Raw genomic sequence first — 19,916 nt, 5'->3', positions numbered from 1 at the left:
CTTGGGGTGGGGAAGCTCATAGGTCCCACAGGAAGTAGGTTAAGTAGGGGCCTCATTAATAGGGGCCTCATTTTATTCTCCCAAACTAGTATCTGCACTCTGCTCTCTCTTTCTTCTCCCCCTTCTCTCCCTTTCTTCCCCCCCCCCCCAACACTCTTTCCCTCTCTCTCTCCCTCTCTCTCCAGTGTTGGCCTTGAACTCCTGAGCTCAGGTAATGTTCCTGAAACCCTCTTTAACCTTCATGAACCTTTATCTCCATATTTATCTGACTGTAAGTCACAGGTACATTTACAGAGAGACAAAGTTCCCCTCTAGCTAGTCCATCTGTTGCTGAAATCTCTTCCCGGCGTGGGGGTGGGGGCATATAAACAACATCTATCCGCATCTCCTAAGGAAGGTTCCAATGACAAACCGAGGCACGATTCTGTCACACTTTACTCTGGGGAACCAGTGAGTTTATTGGGGTTCCTTATATAGTATCTGAGGGGTGTGAGTGCTTCTCCCCACAACAGGCCAAGCCTGGAAAACTTTAACCAGCAGGCATGAGGGTTCCATAGCTACGGGGCAGCATAAGTGGACCACCTTTCTCCTAGCCTTTCCTGGCCTATATGCTCAATCCACTCGTTGGGTCCACATGCAATTAAGGCAGCGTTGCATACAACAGGTGGTAGGGAATTCACAGGCAAGGGTCTCCTGCCTCCCCACCGTTCCACGAGGGGATAAAAACCATCAATAAGGCCAGCTGGGACAGTCCTTTTAAAGGGGGGAGCAGCTGAGCCCGTTGATGGCGGTTGCTTGGCTCTGAGAACAGCCACTCCAACACCATGCTAGCAGGGTGAGGTTTATAAGGCTGGAGGTGCTAAGACAGAAGCCTGGCTTGCCACTGCTGTAGGAATCCCAGGACGGTGATCCGTGACTCGGGGAGGGTACTGGATGCTTGATCTTCAGAGACTGGAGGGACAACTGTGGACGATTCCTAGTGATTTCCAGGTTACCCTCACAGGCTGCTGCTGGGGCTGGGAGATAGGGAGCGGGGGTGGGGAGCTATGCTGCTGATTTCCCCGCCAGCTCTTGTCACTTGGGTCCTCACTGGCCATCATGTCTACTACAGAAGGCTAAGGTACACGAATGACTTCTCTATCCAAGTGAGCTCGCCCAGGAGGGAAGAGCTGCTGGTGCATGGCCTAAATTGAGTGCCTATACCAGAAGAGACCGGGAAGCCACTCCAGTAGATTCAGGCTTGGCTCTCTCTGCTCTGCCTCTTCCTGTTTGCTTTTGGCCTTGGCCTCTGCTTACAGGTGGCAGAGTCCTTGCCCAGCCTCCCTGGCACTTCCAGTCCATTTGGGCTGTTGCTAAGGTCTGTTCTGTTCAGTTGCACAGGCTGGGGCTAAGACTTAAGTCTCTCCCCAGGGAATCATGACCCACGGGCAGTTTTGTCCCCAGCTCTGCTGTTGTGGATGCTAGCCAGCAGGCTCACCCTCGCTGAAGGCAGGACCGAACACCCGCAGAAAGCCCGTCATGATGCGGGCTGACCAGGAGCCTTAGAAAGCATAGTGGGATGCTAGGGTGACAGGCCTTGTGCAGTTTCTTTACAACACCCTGGAAGAATCTACCCGTGGAGACAGTCAAGAGGAGGAAATATGGCAATAAAGGGATATGTTATAAGAAAGACACTGGATCTTTTATTTTTTTTTCCTTTCATTTTTCTTTTTCTTTAAAAAAAAAACAAAACCGAACAAACAAAAATCCCAAGGCAAAACCCTTTTAGGTGTAGTTACAAATATTTTAGGGGGTCAGGGAGGGGACCTATTACAGAAGAGAAAAGCACCCTAGGACGTCTTTCCCATCTTCTCTCCACTGAGGGAGACAGCCAGTACACCCAAGTGGCTGTCATGCCCTCCTGACTTGGAAAAAGGAGGAACCAAACACTTAAGAACTTTGAAAAGACTTGTGTGTGTGTGTGTGTGTGTGTGTGTGAGAGAGAGAGAGAGAGAGAGAGAGAGAGAGAGAGAGAGAGAGAGTAAAAGTCAATGCTATAAATCTAAACAAGGTCTATTTTTATGTTTGTTTGTTTTTTTAAAAAAAAAGTTCTAAAACAACAGGAAGAAAACACATGGGAAAAAAACCCTTGGTGGAGACCTGGTTAATTTCGGAAGAGGCCTTTTTGTAAAGAGAATATAAAAAAATGCGCTGGGCCCCTTCCCCAGGCAGTCAGGCCCTGTTCCGCTGCCTCTGCTCCCCTCTCAGCCGCCCTCCGCTCCCCTGCCACGTCACCCGTCCTCAATCCTTTTAAAAAATAAAACCCCCACTCTGGAGACGTGACCCTGACTCTCCCCACTGGAGAGCTACTTGGTGTCCAGTTTGGCCATCTCCTGTACGTAGATGCCGATGCTCTCGCTGTCAAACAGCAGAAAGTACACATTCTTCAGCGAGGACGTGCTCGAGTCGTCGAAGTGGGCTGAGATGGCCTTGAGGGTCACCTGGGCGGCCGTCTGTTTGGGAAAGCAGTTTCTATGACCAAACGAAAGAAGAGCCCGCGTCATTTCAGTTCCTGTACCCACTGCTGTAATTCTTTCTTAGCTTGGGGAGAGGGAGATTGGTTTCTTTTTGTTTTTGTTTTGAAAAAGGGTCTCACTAGGTAGCCCTGGCTAGCCTGGAACTCACTGTGCAGACCAGGCTGCCCATGAACTCGGTGACCTGCCTGCTTCTAACTTCCAGAGTGCACGGATTAAAAGGATGTACCACCACACCCTGCTAACAGTTTCTTCTCATTCCGGCCCTGGACCCTTGTTTGTATGGTGTGGAGCTCACCAAGCACAGGGCCAGTTCACAAGTCACTGGCACGAGTCCAGGGGAGGACACAGGTTGGTGGAGACGTCCCTGCTACACACTAACCACATAGGAAAGAATGCTACATACTTTCAGTCAAGGTCACAGAGCTGGTACATAAAGGATGTCCCAAATTTGAATCTGTGTCAGCCGGCTCAAGGATAAACTCTACTGATTTCACATTTATAAGACCATGTCTTCCAAAAAGCAAACTTTTTTTTTCTCCTTCAAACCAGATTATCCGACAAGGGCCTTTCATAATTGCTGGGGCTGGGGCTCAGTTGGTCAATGTTTGTGCCTAACATTCTGGGTTAGGTCCCCCAGTATCACATGAAGCAGGCAGATGTCTGAAACAAACATAGGGCATGATGCGGGAATGGCTTGGTGGGGAAAGGGCTTGCCACACAAGCTTGTGACCTGAGTTTCTCAGAGCAAATACAATGAGGCTGGGCATGGTGATAATGTCTGTAACCCCAAAGACAGGTAGATCCCTGAGACTGGCTGGCCAGTCAGCCTAACCTGATTGGTTAACTCAAAACCAATGAGAGAGTATTTTTAAAAAAAGGTGGTAAGCCCACCAAGGCAGCATGTACTTTTACTGTGAGAGGCAGAGGCAGGCAGATCTCTCTGAGTTCAAGGCTAGCCTGATCTACATAGTGAGTTCCAGGGCAGTCAAGGTTACATAATGAGACTCCCTCCACCCCCCTTTTTTCTTTTTGGTTTTGGTTTTTCAAGACAGGGTTTCTCTGTGTGGTCCTGGCTGTCCTAGAACTTACTCTGTAGACTAGGCTGACTTCAAACTCAGAGATCTGCCTGCCTCTGCTGGAATTAAAGGCCTGGGCCACTGACCTCCAGGCCAGACGCTATCTCAAACAAAGAAGCAAAAAAAAAAAAAAAATCCTCAAACCAAAACAACAGCAACAAAAACTCAAGGTGGTGGGGTGTGGTAATACAGTCAGCACTCAGGAGACTGTAGGCAGATCTCTCTGAGTTTAAGACTAGCCTAATTTACATTGTGAGTTCCAGGCTAGCCAAGAGACATAGTAAGGCCCTTTCTCAAAACAAAAACAAGATGGGTATCTTAGTCATTCAAGAGGAGAAACCTCAGTTGATGAATTTCCCAGATCAGATTGGCCTGTGGCCATGTCTGGGAGGGATTGTCTTGATTGATGATTGACATGGAAGGGCCCAGCCCACTGTGGGCAACACCGTTTCTTAGACAGATGATCTTGGGTTGTATGAAAAGAGCTATCTAAGTAGAAGCCAGGGAGTGAGCCAGCAAGCAGCATTTGCCCAAGGTTTCTTTCTTTCTTTTTTTTTTTTTTTTTAGATGAATGTTATTTTATTTTTGGATGGGAACATACTTTTCTTGAATCCACTTGCAACTGAACAGTAACAACAAATGTCACTTACTGGCAATTTTTATGTAATCTTTGCTGTAATCACTAAACAGAAATTTGTTTGTCTAAATAATATACATTTTCATTATGGCTATCTTTCATGACAAGATGGTGGTGAACTTTTTATGGTTAACATGTATAACATTGATAAGTCTACTAAAATTAAGGAAGTTATTTATCAATTGTTATGGAAGAACTTGTAATTAGTTCCCAATTGATTTGCCCAAGGTTTCTTTATCAAACTCTTGCCTTTAGTTCCTGCCTGACTTTGACGATGGACTGTGACCGGGAAGTGTAATGCAAACAAATGCTTTGCTCCCCTAAATTACTTCAGGATAGAATGTGTTATCACAGCAACAAGAGTGTTAATCGCCTGAGGAATGACATTGGTCTCCACACACACGTACACATATGACACACATGTGTACCCACACACACACATAAAACTAAAATGCTACCTGGCTTCACCCATAGTATCTTTCTGTTCTGGGCAGGAGGGCTGGCCCTAGGCTATGGAGATTTGCCATCCCAGGCCAGGGGCTTGTCTCTGTTCAAAAGGTAGGAAATTGGGCTTCTTTCTCTGTTGTCTACCGAACCTGCTGGCTGTGCAGACAGGCCCTGGCTGTGTCTTCTAGAATGGGCTGATGGAATGTGGCCATGTTAGCGAGTAGCTGGTTTGTTGGACCAGAAAGGCTGAGGACGTCAACTAAGAAATGGTGTCCTACCTGCCACTGGGGAAAGGCGGGAAGGCGACGGACTTGAGCTTCTTGTCCTCGGCGGCGGACAGGCAGTTTTTGATGGTCTCTTCCAGCTGCTCTTCACATTTGTCGGAGCCCCACTGGGGGATGTGACAGTGGATGACAAATTTGGCTGCGAGTCCACTGGATTGGCTGACGGCAGCTGGGACACAGGAAAGGGAAAGGCAGAAGGTTATTTCCCGAGTCCCACCTTAAAGCTGGGTGACGATCCTGGGCCTCACAGGTAATCCTGTGAGATCCTGGAGGACGAGGAAGTGAAAGTGGGGGTGGCTGGACCCCTCCCTGCCACCGTGAGGAGAGTGTGGCAGGATGTGAGCTCTGGTCAGAAACCCTAGTCTGGGTGTTGATGAGACAAGTTTATCATAGCTGGTGACCCGTCCCCAGGCCCCGGGTCAGGAACCACCTCAGTGGATCCTAGCGACAGGAACATATCAGAATCACATCTGGGGCTGTGGGAGGTTGAGTAACGGCCATTCCAAATGTCTGAATCCCAGGGTTCCCTGACATGGCCGAGGGTACTTTGTGACTGCAGTTAAGGATACTGGAGATGGACTGCCAAGGTTGCCATACTGGTTAGTTTTGTTGACTTGCCATGACACCAGGGTTAAAGGTGTGTGCCATAGTGCCTGGCTTTTTTTTTTTTTTTTTTTTTTAAGTTTTTCAAGACAGTGTTTCTCTGTGTAGCCCGGGCTGTCTTGGAACTCACTCTGTAGACCAGGCTGTCCTACAACTCAGAGATTTGCCTGCCTCTGCCACCCAAGTGCTGGGATTAAAAGCGTGCACCACTACCACCTGACAAGGTTTAATTAAAAAATGTTTTTATAGGGATGGGTATTTGCCTGTCTGCATGTCTGTGTATTGTATGTATACAGTGCCCAATTAGACCAGAAAAGGGCAAATCCCTGGGCCTGGAGTTAAATATGGCTGTGAGCCACCATGTGGGTGCTGGGAACTAAACCCAGGTCTTCTGGAAGAGCAGCCAGTGCATTTAACTGCAGAGTCATCTCTCTAGGCCCTCCTATCTTTCTTTCTCTCTTTTTTTTTTTTGTTTTTGTTTTTTTTTTTTTTGTTTTTCGAGACAGGGTTTCTCTGCGGCTTTGGAGCCTGTCCTGGAACTAGCTTTGTAGACCAGGCTGGTCTCGAACTCACAGAGATCCGCCTGCCTCTGCCTCCCGAGTGCTGGGATTAAAGGCCTTTCTTTCTCTTTAAAATATTATTTTATTTTATGTGTAAGGATGTTTTGCCTACATCTATGTCTGCACTGCCTTTAGAGACCAGAAGATGGCATCAGATCCCCTGGATCTGAAGTTATAGACAGTTGTGATTTGCCATGTGGGTGCTGGGAATTGAACAATTCCTCTGCAAGAGCAATCAGTGCTCTTAACCACCAAGCCATCTCTCTAGCTCCTTCCTTCCTTTCCTTCCTTCCCTCCCTCGCTCCCTCCTTCCCTCCCACCCTTAGAGTTTCTATTGCTGTGAAGAGACAGACACCATGACCACAGCAACTCTTATAAAGAAAACATTTAATTAGCTGGCTTACAGTTTCAGAGATTCAGTCCATTATCATGGTGGGACATGGCAGCGTGCAGGCGGAAATGGTGCTGGAGCTGAGAGTGGAGAAGGAGCTACATCTTGATCTAGCAGGCAACAGGAGGTGGTCTGAGACACTGAGTGTGGCTTGAGCATATATGAGATATCAAAGCCCATGTCCACAGTGACACACTTCCTTCAGCAAGGTCATACCTTCTCCAACCAAGTCATGTATCCTAATAGCTACTCCCCGTGATTTTATGTGTGTGGGGGGGTGTTGTAAACTACCACATCCTTTCCCTCTCTCTTTTAAAAGAATTTTTATTCCCCTAAACATGGCCCCTGTTATTGACAGGCCTGGTGAAAACCATGGCTACTGAGGAATTTGAGGGAAGTCCCTGTGGCCATCAATCATCAGAAGTGACTTTTCTGTCCCCATGCTTGGTTGTGTCCTTCACTCCCAGTTCCTTTGACCATCTTTTCTGAGCCTCTGCCATGTATCTGGGCAGCCTGGTAAGAGATGCACAGTGTGACCCTGGGCTCTTGGCTTGGCTATAAATCTCTTCTTTCAAGGCCACACTGATATCTACATCACAGTGCACGTGGAGAGGCTCAGCATGGACTGGTCTGGCTTGGAGAACATGCATGGGGCACATGGGCCCCCAGCAGGGTCTGGCAGGGGCAGCTGTATAAGGGCCTGGACTGTAATTGGTCCTTTTACCAATTCTAAGAGGTAAACATTTTCCACTCGTTTTAGTATCTTTGAAAAGGTTCACACACAACCATCTGTAATGAGATCTGGTGCCCTCTTCTGGCCTGCAGGGATACATGCAGGCAGAACACTATACAGTGCCTGGCTTTTTAACGTGGGTTTTAGGGATGACATTTTCTGTTGTATGCAGTGACCATGTATGGGTGTGGGAGGCTGGAGACTGTAAGGGTTGAGTCAGGCTGAGACGTAGCCAGTCTAACACTTACCTTCCGCCACTTCCAAAGGGCCTTGGGATTTGCGAAGCTCCTTTACTGTTTCCAAGAACTCTTTACCCCCTGCCTTTTCCAAGGCTTTACCTACAAAGAACAATGGGGGCTGTGGTGAACGACTTTTCAACAGAGTCATATTGCTGGGCTTGTTAGTATGTCAGGAAAGTCTTAACCAAAGGTGCCATGTCCCATTTGTTACCCTGGTTTGCCAGTGGTCACTGGAGGCACCACGCAGAGGTCAGACTAAAGGATGACAATCCTTGTTAAAGGACACACACACACACTCACACACACGTCTCTTTTTTCTTGTGTTGCCCAGCATGCAATCTAAGACACTCCCCCTCTCCAACCCCCTCCCCAACAACCTGAGCAAATAATCTGCCACTGAACCACGCCCCAGCAAGGCAGAACACCCCAATGCGGAAAATCCCAAATCCAAACCTTTCACATGCCAACCCAACACGGCTCGTGCTAGATTCACAGAATAAACAGGCCATGGTGGCTCACATCTGTGTAAGAATTACACCAATTCTCAACCACTGCCGAGTGTGTAAGTTGAAGGGGCATCATGAGAGCTGGGTCCTCATGAAAGGAAATCTAAGGAAACACTGGTGTATCACTGGCCATGGACTCTCGTCCAGTTGTCTTTTAGTGCTGGGCACTGAACCCAGCAAACACTGCGATAGGGTCATGCCCCTATACAGCAATTCTCAATCTTCCTAACATTGCGACCCTTTAATATGGTTCCTCATGTCGTGGTGACTCCCAACCATAACATTATTTTCATGGCTATTTCATAACTGTCATTTTGCTACTGTTATTAATCATAATGTAAGTATCCGTGTTTTTCCGATGGTCTCAGGCGACCCCTGTGAAAGGGTCATTCTACCCCCAAAAGGGTCTCTACCCACAGGTTGAGAACTGCCCAAGACCCTATTTCTTGAGCCTGAATATCTTGAAGTCTCCAGATCTACCATTGATTTAAACAGATAAACAGGCAGAAACGTGTTTAGCGATACTGCAGACAACAGAATCCAGACTAGGAGAAAACTGGTCTTGCTTCTCAGCAAATAAACTGCAAAAAGGTACGGGAGTAGGAGAGGCCATGGGTTAAGAGACTTGCTCTCTCCTTTCATTTAGTGTGTGTGTGTGTGTATGTGTGTGTGTGTGTGCGCGCGCGCATGGGTGCACGTGTGTGTATAGGTCAAAGGACAACTTGGGTGAGTTAGTTCTCTTCTTCTACCAGGTGGCTCCCAGGGATCAACTCGGGTCATTAGGCTTGGTAGTGAATGTCTTTACATTTTAATTTTTGTGCTGCAGGCTGACTCTAGGGCTTCGTGCAAATTAAGCACAGGTTCTACCACCAAGCTACACTTGAATCCCCTAGCACAAGATTAAAAAGAAAAATAAACAAATCAGGGCCTGGGCTGGACAGGATAACTGGCTTGCATTGCTGGTGGTACAGGGTGGGCATGTGACGGCGTGCCTCCTAGTGATGAAGCAACGATAAAGATCTGTCTGTTCCAGAGTGGGCGTGAGCCGGTCTTTTATCTAGCCCTGTGCCATCTGGTCTTCAGACTGTATCCTCACTTACGGATGAGGAAACTGAGGTTCAGGGAGGTTAGGAAACACACCCGAAGTCACACAGCTAGAACAATCTGTAAGTGCCTGGAGAGAGACCAAGGTGACTCAGAGGTTGTTCTCTTGCCTGTCTGCTCTCAGTCCATCTCACCTCCTCTGACGGCCAAGAGGTCAGCCATAGGGGCCACCAGTGGGGTCCAAACTTGACTTTTTGCTTCCGCAACAGTGCACTTCACCCCACCCTACTTCAAAACAGAGAAGCATCTCTTTTGATGTTTTGGACATAAAGATGCAGAATTATGAGGATTGTCTGAAACAGGAACTTGCTTTGTGTGCACAGAAAGGACATCAAGCTAAACAGAGCTGAAGATTCGGCCACTAGGGAAAACCCTTCCACAGCGGGGAGAGCGTTCCCAAAATCAGAGCCTGAGATTCGGCCACTAGGGGGAGCTCTTCCACACTGGGGAGAGCCTTCTTAAGGGGGAAGGCAACGTGAGGGTCTGTGGCATGTACACAGGGGAAGAAACAGGACTGTTTTTGTAGTTCTGTTATCGCCCAATGCCACCCCACTGACTTTCAAGCATAGCAAGTGGCCTCTGGTGCCAGAGACACAGTGAGCCCAGCAGTCTGGGGCCACCACCTCGGGCTGAGCTGCTAGCAATGGCTTCGAACCACTCACCCCAGGCCCAGCCCTGGATCCCAGGGTCGAGGCCTTTTTTTTCCCACCCCATTTAGCCTTTCAGTGGAGTGTTTAAAACAGTTTTGTATTTGAAAATGGGCAATGTGGCAACAAATGAACCGGAGAGTGGCCACGATGTGTGCTGTTGTTTCTCATGCCTTGGACAGTTTGTCAGCCCCCCTTCTCAGCCCCTTTACCTCACTGCTTACAGCTTCCTCCTCAACTCCTGGGGTTGGCACAATAAATGCAGCCTTATGATTGCTTAGTTCCCCCCTCCCCCTTCTTTGAGACAGGGTTTCTCTGTAGCTTTGGAGCCTGTCCTGGAACTCACTTTGTAAACCAGGCTGGCCTTGAATTCACAGAGATCCACCTGCCTCTGCTTTGCTTAGTCCTTTCTACATGCCCTTTATCTTTTTCGGGGGGAGATCATAACCCTTCTGTCTGCTTTCTGAGGGCAGAAATTACAGCGGTGTACCCGCTAGTTCCCATGTCTCTGTCTCTTTCCTCTTCACCAATAGCATTCTCGACATGTGAACTTAAAACGCATGTCAAGTTCAATCCAAAGCTTGTGCAACCATGTTTCGAGCAGCAGCGCTCAGGATGGCCCCGCGTGAAAATGACCCAGGTGCTTTCATCAGTGCAGAATGAAACCCACGCTGTGGCACACTCATGCCGTGAAATACCACACAGCCAAGACAATAAACAAACACGCTCAGTAGCTCGGGTGGATTTTGCAGACGCTAAGTTGCGCTAAGGGAGCCAGGCACAAAGAGCATGTAGGGCCATTTAAACAAAACCCAAACCAAACCAAGCACTTCTGCGCTGTTAGAAGACCTTTTTCTTCTAGAGGAAATCAGGATCCGGGGTGGGGCCGGAAGGGTCCACTTACCTATGTGCTGGTTGCACAGGGGTCTTCACCTGGCGCTTTGAGACAAGGTCTCGACATAGCTTAGGCTAGCCTCAAACTCCCTATGGGGTCAAGAACAATCTTGAATTTCTGCTGCATCTGCCTCCGCCTTCTGAATGCCGCTACTACACATGTGATACAGAACACCTGGTTCATGGTGTGCTAAGGACTGAGCCCAGAACTCTGTGCACGCTAGGCAAGGACTCGAACCTGCTGAGTTCGGTAACTTAGAGAAAATGTCGTCAAGTTGTACACAAACTGTCTGTCTCCATACAGCACCCTAAGAAAAACTTGACAAAATTTGTGTAGATTCCAAGCAAAGCCTGCTCCTCTCTGGTGAGACCATTTTATCCCACAGAGAGAGAGACATTTCCACATGGGATCTCAGACAGAGGATGACACAGTCCATGAGAACTGGACAGTGGGCTATGCCATGACCCCTCTCTAAACCCCGGACCTTACCTATCTCTTCCTTGAGGTCGATTTCGGCTGTGGTTGGGTGGACGATGCCCTCCACCCTCATAGAGCCAATATGGCTGATGTCACTTTGGGTCAGGGATAGCTGCAACAGGAAGAGAAGACAGAGATCAACTCCCACTGAAAATCATTTTATTTTCCTCAACTATTCAGGCTGACGCTCAGCACAGGGGCTCAAATTCCCAGATACTTGTTTGTTTTTGAGACAGGGCCTTAGGTATCTTAGGCTGGTCTTGAGTTCAAGTCGATTCTTGCCCCCACCTCCTACTGCTGGGATTGAAGGCCTGAGCTGCCATGCCAGGCATCCGGGTGTTTGCTTTTGGGCAGATCCGTTTGAGTTTGGGAGCTCTTGAGACTAGCAGAGTGCAAATAGCCAGCCTCCACTGTCAGGAACAGAAATGGGCTCCCCCTTCCTCTCTCTTTCCCTCATCACTTATGTGTCTTTTGTTCCTAATCCTGTGGCCTTGGTCTCCATGGACACATCCTCCCAGAGGCTGTGTGTGGGAAGCAGCCTGAGGCCTGTTTTCTTCTCACCCCTGAGAGAGTATAGAACATTTGGGGAGGTCATGTGGAATGGGGTGAGTAGACTCTGGGTTCCCACCCTGCCCTCATCTGTGACAATGCCTCCTCCCCAATCTTTTGGTGCTATGGATGCACTCAAGGCCTTGTGTATGCCAGGTGAGCGCTCTATCCCAACTACATCCTCTGCCCGAGTACCACATCCTTGTGTGGTTCTGGCAGAGCAGGAGGAAGAGTGTTTCTCATTGTTTTCCTCGCATGAGTGGGAACTTTCTGATTCTCTAAATACGGTTGGGGGAAAGTTCAGGGCTCTGGAGGGGACATACATCCCACCTCCTTGCATCTCAGTTTTCTTTGCACCAGAGACCTTGTGATCCCCGACTGTCTGGATGGAGATACACTTGTTCGGCAGGCTGAGAACAGGCAGCAACCGGAGAGCCAGCTCGCCGACTCACTGGCTACTTTCCTGTGTGTCTTATTCCAGCCCCGGCTGACTCGGGAGATAAACTGTCTGCTCAGTGAATTTGTCGCACATAGAGATGAATTATGATGCTGAGATGTTGCTGGAACCCATCCTGTTAGGTTTTTATTTTATTTTATTTTTTTTTTCTGCAGCTCAGGAAGGCAGGCAGACTGAATTATTGACAAATAACTCATTCCTAGCACCCAGCATATTCAAGAAACATGTATTGCTATTCTCTCCCTCTGTCAAATGACATTTAATCATGGAAGCTGGGCCTCTTCGATCCTGGCTGGGAGTTAGCAATGGATTTTTCTCATTGGGGGCAGACATAATTAGGGCTTGGGGATTTCCCAGCAGAACCAGGAATGCCATCCTATCCAGATTCTCTAGGATGACTTTAGTTGACCTTGGGTTGACCAGCACAAGTTCTCGGCACCAAAGGCCTAGTTTGCTCTAGAAAAGCCTACGTCACTTGGATTTCCCTTTAAAAATGGATAATTCAAGAGCAGGGTGGAAGGGAGGAAGGACAAAGGAGGCATGCCGGCCCGTAAACAGTGGGGTATACAGAAAGGCTCACTGCAGCTATTACCTTCTGCCCCAGAACGAGGCTCTTGGAAGACAGGATGGTGAAACCGTCCCCCGGTCCATCTTCTGAAGTGGAATTTGATGTTCCTTCCTTATCGCTGTCCTTTGGTTTGGACTGTGGGTAAAAACCAGAGGGAAAGATGAGAAACAGTCTGGAGAGGCCTCTTGGCTACTGCAGGACGGTATTTCCGTGGTGGCCATCCACTTGGGTGTGGAGGGAAGTGGTCAGGAGGTAAATTCTGGATGATTTGTTTTGCAATGACTGTGGGTATCCTGTGTTCTCTGCTACTGAGCTATACTCCTGGTCCCTCTCTGCCCCCTCCCCATCTCCCATCTCTTACCTTCCCTGTGGTACCACTGGGAGGTGATAGGGCATGGTGGAAGGAAGTCAGGCCGTCTACTGGGTGCCCTGGAAACAGATGCTGGGGCCCCAGTTTCTCCTCTTACAACTTCCTGGCTATCGTGCAATGAGCAGTTCTGTTCCTCCATACGCCATTGCCAAGATGTTCTGTCTGGATCTAGGTCCAGAGTATCGGGGCCAAGTAAATATGAACTTGATGCCTGTGACACCACGAGTCAGAGCGAACCTTTCTTCCCCAGAAGTTGAGTAGCTCAGCTATTTTGTCATAGCAATAACAACTGACTGGTGCAGGCAGGAAGAGGGATCCGAGGAACTGGGCGGTGGTGGTGCACACCTTTAATCCTACGGGACTCTGCATGTCTATGAGGGATATTTTAATTGTCATTAATACTGCCCACTGTGGGCAGCACCATTCCCTAGCAGGGATCCTGGACTGCATCAAATAGAAAAAGGGAGCTGAGTATTCATTTATGGTCTCTGTTGCCTGTCTGTGGATGTGGACTAGTGGCTTCAAACTCCTGCATAGCCCCGGCTGTCCTAGAACTCCCTCTTTCCAGGCTGTCTTCGAACTCAGAGATCCACCTGCCTCTGCCTCTCCAGTGCTGGGATTAAAGGTATGTGCCAAGCTCCAAACTCCTGCCACCTTGACTCATCCCACCCCTTAATGGATTATATCTTGAACTATCAGCCAGAATAAACTTCTCCCTAAAGTTGCTTTGGTGGGGGTATTTTATCTCAGCAGTGGGAAAGGGAACTAAGACAGACATTAATCTTGAACGAGAAGGATGGGTCTCCAAGATGTCACCACTGCTCAAAGGCCCCACCTCCTAATCTCGACCCTTAGGGGTTAGATTTCCATGGAGAAGCAGCATACCTACGGTAGTGGTAATACCTGGCAGCTGAATTACTCCGTGACTCACCTTTTTGGACGTCCGTGGCTTGGCGGCCTTGGATTTCTTACCCCCCTTCTTGCCCGACGCGGCCTTCCTTCCTCTTTTCTCTGGGGGTGGGGAGAGGATAGTTTCTGACTTTCCTTTGGTGCCTCGTTTTTTGGCCAGCAGTTCAGGGTGAATCCTCGGCAGGACACCCCCACTGGCGATGGTCACTCCTTTCAACAGCTGAGAGAGAGGTGCAAAGGGCTGGTCAGGTCTGTGCTGGCTAACGGGGGTCTCAGCACTGGCCAGACAAGACTTGAGACTGGCTTCTGCTTAACCAATAAAGCCAATTACCACGCAGCTACGGCTTTCTCGTCCTGCACGTGCAAAGCGTTTCTCAGTAGGTCTCAGGTGGTCTGCGTTGTTGCACAGAAAGCAAACAAGGCAAAATGAAAGGTTCAGAGAAGCTGAAACTGGGACGAGGCCCAGGGCTCTGGAATCTCAGATGGCAACCCTTGTGGAAGATTAGTTTAGATGGGTTACATCTGTTTATGCCGGGGAATGTTTGTTTAACGATACAAAGACGTACTGCGTTCTTTATGTTGAATTTGTTTAGCTCTGTGAAGCTGTGTTCCTTTGTCTGTCTAAAACACCAGAGTGGTCTAATAAAGAGCTGAATGGCCAATAGCCAGGCAGCAGAAGGATAGGTAGGGCTGACAGGTAGAGAGTCTAAATAGAAGGAGAAAAAGAGAGAGGATCAAGAAAAGGAGAAGGAGAGGAGGCTATCAGGGGCCAGCTACCCAGCTACACAGCAAGTCACAGAATAAGATCTGGAATAATCTGCGTATTTTAAACGAGAGGGTGGTGTGAAGCCACAGCTCATCTCTGGACCACTAGTCACCCATATGTGACCAGAGCACTGGCACTTTGAGAGTCTAGAAATGTCTACAGCAAACAGGCAGTTGCTACAGCACTATTGATTCGGCCAACAAGGGCTTGTGGGTTTTCGTGAGCATGACTTTGTTTCCCATTTTTCTCAGAACATAGATAAAAATTCTCGTGCTATTTACCCACCTGCTTGCCTGCTGTTGAGGAGGAAGGCATTCACTTGACTGCGAAGGCAATCAGTTCTACTGCATAAATAAGGAGTCTCCTGCTCAGATCCCAATGAAAATCCACAGGGTTGGAGTCAAGAAATGGCCAGGTATAGTACGTGTATGTAACAACTTGTATTTAATGATGAGACAAGGTCTTGAAAGCACGGCAGAGTGTGTTCGAGAGTGGATTTCATCTTGACTATGAATGCACAGCCATCAAAATTTTATTCTTTTTTTTACCTCGTTCTGGTGTGTGTGTGTGTTTGTGTGTGTGTGTTTGTGTGTGTGTGTGTGTATGTGCACGCACGAGTGCACAGGTGGGGCTAGGAACTATCACAGGAATGATTGAAGGCTGACTAGGTCCACCCAGGAACGTACCTGGCAACTCATGCCCCACCCAGCTGAGCCGAGGGCGCAGTCCTACCTGGTTGAGCTCCTCGTCGTTGGCGACGGCCAGCAGGATGTGTCTGGGGGCTATCCGGGCCTTCTTGTTGTCCCTTGCAGCATTGCCAGCCAACTCTAGGATTTCCGCTGAAATTACAAGGGAAACTTTAAAAAAAATTATTATTTTTTTTTTCCGAGAGGGTTTCTCTGTGTAGCCTTGGCTGTTCTAGAACTAGCTCTTGTAGACCATGCTGGCCTCGAACTCACAGAGATCTGCCTGCTTCTGCCTCCTGGGTGCTGGGATTAAAGGTGTGCACTATCATGCCTGACTTTACATCTCATTTTGCAACTTTTCTTTCTTCGTCACCTTTACCATTATAGTATCACTGTTACTGTAACGATTTATTTTATTTTTAATTAGAGTTTTATTAGACTTTCTCTTCAGTTGTGGAGAGATGATTCATTTGCTTTAAAAAGTGTTTCTGAGGGGCTGGCAAGATGGCTCAGAAGTTAAGAGCCCTGGCTGCTTTTCCAGAGGACCTGCGTTCAGTTCCTAGAATCCCTGTCTGGTAGGGTGGCTCACAATCTCCTATAACTCCAGGATCTAGCACCCTCTTCTGGCCTCCCTGTGGGATACACTCATATATGCGGTATAGTCACAGATGCATACATGAATAAAAACAGAAAACCCAATCGTTTTTTTTTTTAAGTATGAATAAGTTTTGTGTGCCTGTTTACAAATCCCAGCCCTTGGGTGACTATGCAGAAGGAGCCCAAATTCCTGGTCAGCCTGGGTTACACAGTGAGACTCAACAAACAAACAAACAAACAAACAAACAAACAGAGAAAACGAAAAATGAAAGAGTGAATTGTAATGAGAAAGTTATTTACTAGAAATATGGGGCCAGTGGGCCATCACATCTCACTGACAAGGGAAGGGCGCATGCGTTTGCACAAATGTTCTGTGTGGAGGTGTGCAGATGAGCCTCTGTGGTTTGAAGAATTCTGCTGGTATAACGGCGTAAATACTCAGGCCTGCCACGAACAGGGGATTCCTCACGTGCCTTCACAATCAACCTAATGCCAAACAGAGTAGCCCACAAAGTTGCCAGCATCCAAAACAATCGACGGCAACAGTGGAAACTTGGCGCAAGTACGCCATATCTGCCAGGCAGAGGTGATTAACAAAACCATTAGAATAAAGCAAACGCCAGAGTTAAATATTTATATGGCATTTCCAGAATGGGAAGCACTAACGAGCTGCACATTCTTCTCATGCCTTTCCCGGAATACTCAGCAATGGCTAGCAAGTTTACTCACAGTTCACTGACACAGTGACCGTAGTGTGTATGTGTGCGTGCGCATGTGTGCACACATGCATGCACGTGTGTGGAGGCCAGAGGCTGACATCAGGGTCATCCTCTCTCTCTCTCTCTCTCTCTCTCTCTCTCTCTCTCTTTTTTTTTTTTTTTTTTTTTTTTTTTTTTTTTTTTTTTTTTTTTTACACCATATGCTTTGAGAGTCTCTCACTAAAAAGAGAGCTTGCTCTTTTGGCTAGACTGACTGGCTAGTGAGCCTTGGGGTTCTCCCTGCCTCTCTTCCTCCCAGTGCTGGAGTGACAAGCCATGCATGGGTTTTGCACAGGCATTGGGATACTAACTCAGATCCTTACGCTTGCAAAGTGTGAGCCATTTATCTCTTCAGCCCCATTATGTCATTTGCTGAATTAAAGATTGGGGCAGTGTAGTGTAAGAAATATGAACACACCCATGGGGCAGAGGGGAGAGATATTTTGAAATTAATGCCATATTAGATTATCTGGTATGAGGCTTCAGGTGACACTCGGCTTTCTTTTTTTAAAAAAAATTTTTATATTTTATTTTTTTAAATTTATTTATTATGTATACAGTATACATATATACCTGCAGGCCAGAAAAGGGCACCAGATCTCATTACAGATGGCTGTGAGCCACCATGTAGTTGCTGGGAATTGAACTCAGGACCTCTGGATGAACAGCTCTTAACCACTGAGCCATCTCTCCAGTCCCATATATATTTCTTAAAAAGCAACTGTGCCGTTGTTAAATTTTGTTTAGGTTTAATACAAGGACAACGTAAATGTCGAGTGGGATTAAGTAAGAAGTGCATCAATCAGGTCACCTGCCAGATGGAGCGGCGCACACCTGTGACACCAGCACTGAGGAATCTGGGGCAGGAGAATTGAATGGAAATGTGAAGCCAGCTTGGTGAGTTAGTGAAGTACAGGCCAGCCTGAGCAAGAGAGACCCTGGTTCAAAACCGAAGCCTCTCTTCTTAGGGCTGGGGAGATTGTGTTCCTGTGTGTGTGTGTGTGTGTGTGTGTGTGTGTGTGTGTGTGTGTGTGCAGGGTCAAAGGTCAGTCTCAAATGTCATTCCTCAGGGGCTGGCCACCTCATTTTTGGGACAGGTTCTCTCACTGGGACCTGGAGCTTACTGACTGGCAAGGTTGGCTAGCCAGCAAGCCCCAAGGATACACCTGTTTACACCTCTCCAGTGCCAGGATTTCAAGTGTGTGGCACTGTGCCAGTTTTTACGTAAGTTCTGGGAACAAACTCAGGCACTCATGAATGTATGGCAAGCAGTTACAACAGAGCCGTCTCTCCAACTCTTCAACTTTAAATATACCAAACCAATCAACCAAAAACCAACTAACCAAACAAGCAACCCTTGCCCTCCAGGATCTAACGAGCAAACAGTTGCAAAGTGAAGAGCCCCCTCTCCCTCCTTTTCCCAGAATCCTCTCTGCACTTTTCTTTGGTAGTTTAGATAGTCACCTATAGCATTTGCTAATGTAAGCCACACTTTGCTTGGCAGGTATAGAAGAGCGGTTTAAATGTGGGCTCTCTGTCCTATATGGACCGACACTCCAAAGCCCTGTCTCCTTCCCCAAAGCCTTCAGAAGTTGACCTCGGCCAAGCAGAGACCAGAAAAAGTCCCACCATCACCCTCAGTATCTTTGAGTCAGGCATTGGGTGATCCACAGCATCCTACCCAAATGTGAAGGTCCCCACAGGGTGGGGACCCGAGTGTGAGGCCCCCTACAGGCTGGAATTACCTGCCAGGTACTCAATGACGGCGGCCATGTAGACAGGAGCACCAACGCTGATCCGGTACTTGAATGTCCCCTTTTTCAGGTAACGCATCAACCGACCTACTGGAAAGATGACACCGGCCCTGGCTGACCGGGACAGCTTGGACATTTTCTTCTTCCCACTCCGGCCTGACATCTTGCCTCAGTTTCCCTCTCAGCTTGCTGACACACTGGCTTCCTGGCACTTACACAATCCTAGAAAGGAAAGAAGGCAGGGATTGAGGGTGGCTGGGTACATCGGGGGCATATCAGTGGGACCTTAGGACACTTTGTGACTAGTCACCCTGGCTTCCAGCAGAACAAGCTGAAGGCATGAGTTGGACAGGGCCTCTGAAGGGCATCTGCAGTCCCCACACAGGCATCCCTCCCCACAGGGCAGCCCTGAGCTGCAGAGGCCAAACGCTGTCGTTAGAGGCGGAAGTCATGCTCCTTTGTCCAGTCGTGCAGGGCTGTGGGCAAGATGTCATTTCCTTGTCCCCAGAACCTGTGGAGGTTGCTCAGAATAAAAAAGGGATTTTGCAGGCACGATTAAGTTCTTCTTATTAAATACAGATGCTCAAATATTCAAGATTGGCTGTGAATTCCTCATTTTATTGCCTCCACCTCCTAAATGTGGAGATGACAGGAGGTTAGTGGGGAAGGAGAACGGGTTTAAGAAATGGAGCAAATATGATCACAATCCATCCAATACATGTGTAAGATTGTCAAAAACATTTTAAAGATTTATAGAGTTAGGCCTTTATTTTGTAGAACAGGTCTTACCATGAAGTCTAGGCTGACCTAGAACTCACTAAGTAGCTCAGGCTGGCCTTGAGGTAATCCTCCTGCCTTAGCTTTCCAAATGCTAGGATTATAGGTGTGATCCACCACACCTACGCAATGTATCAGTGGTTAAGAGCACTTGGCTGCTCTCTCTCCTAGGACCTAGGTTCAATTTCCAGCTGTTAGGGTAGCAAACAGCTGTATGTAATTCCAATTCCAGAGGATCCAACATCCTCTTCTAGCCTCTGTGGGTACTGTGTATGCACATGATACCATGATACACAGACATACATGCGAGTAATACACTCCATAGATATCACAGGCTGGCCTGGGGTTTTCTATAGAGTCCAAGCTAACCTCAAACTCACGATCCTCCTGCTTCTGCCTCCCCATGGAGGTATAGGCACGTGCCGTAACGCTCAACTCAAGCATCGTTCTTAGCACACGTCATCCCTGAAGTGAATGAAGTGGGTTGGGGGTGATATATTACGTAATTCACCTGCATTATCTTTAAATGTTTATGTGTCGGTACTGATTTCCTGTTTTCTGTGTCATTTTGCCACCAAAAGATGTCACTATTCCTTCCTCAGTGGAATGC

At 47.9% G+C, this 19,916-nt stretch overlaps 1 protein-coding gene and 1 long non-coding RNA gene across 2 annotated transcripts; one reads left to right on the top strand and one right to left on the bottom strand.

Moving 5' to 3' along the window:
• Positions 1-138: 138 nt before the first annotated feature.
• Macroh2a2 (macroH2A.2 histone) lies at positions 139-18,692 on the bottom strand. Its single transcript, XM_050142187.1, has 8 exons — positions 18,521-18,692; positions 15,467-15,573; positions 13,991-14,188; positions 12,714-12,824; positions 11,128-11,227; positions 7,496-7,585; positions 4,955-5,129; positions 139-2,511 (listed from the first exon to the last, which is right to left on the bottom strand). Exons 1-8 carry the CDS (start codon positions 18,690-18,692, stop codon positions 2,346-2,348), a joined length of 1,119 nt encoding a protein of 372 aa, XP_049998144.1. The 3' UTR covers positions 139-2,345.
• On the top strand, positions 14,148-18,738 carry LOC126501508 (uncharacterized). The gene is made up of 3 exons (XR_007591703.1): positions 14,148-15,149; positions 17,523-17,672; positions 18,600-18,738. It is a non-coding gene; the product is annotated as an uncharacterized lncRNA (long non-coding RNA).
• Positions 18,739-19,916: the final 1,178 nt, after the last annotated feature.

Source organism: Alexandromys fortis, unplaced genomic scaffold, assembly GCF_014885135.2.
Source record: "Alexandromys fortis isolate MF-2015 unplaced genomic scaffold, M_Fortis_MF-2015_v1.1 scaffold_9, whole genome shotgun sequence".
NCBI lineage: Eukaryota > Metazoa > Chordata > Mammalia > Rodentia > Cricetidae > Alexandromys > Alexandromys fortis.
The sequence above is the reverse complement of the archived record's forward strand: the minus strand, read 5'-3'. Positions and strand labels throughout refer to the sequence as shown.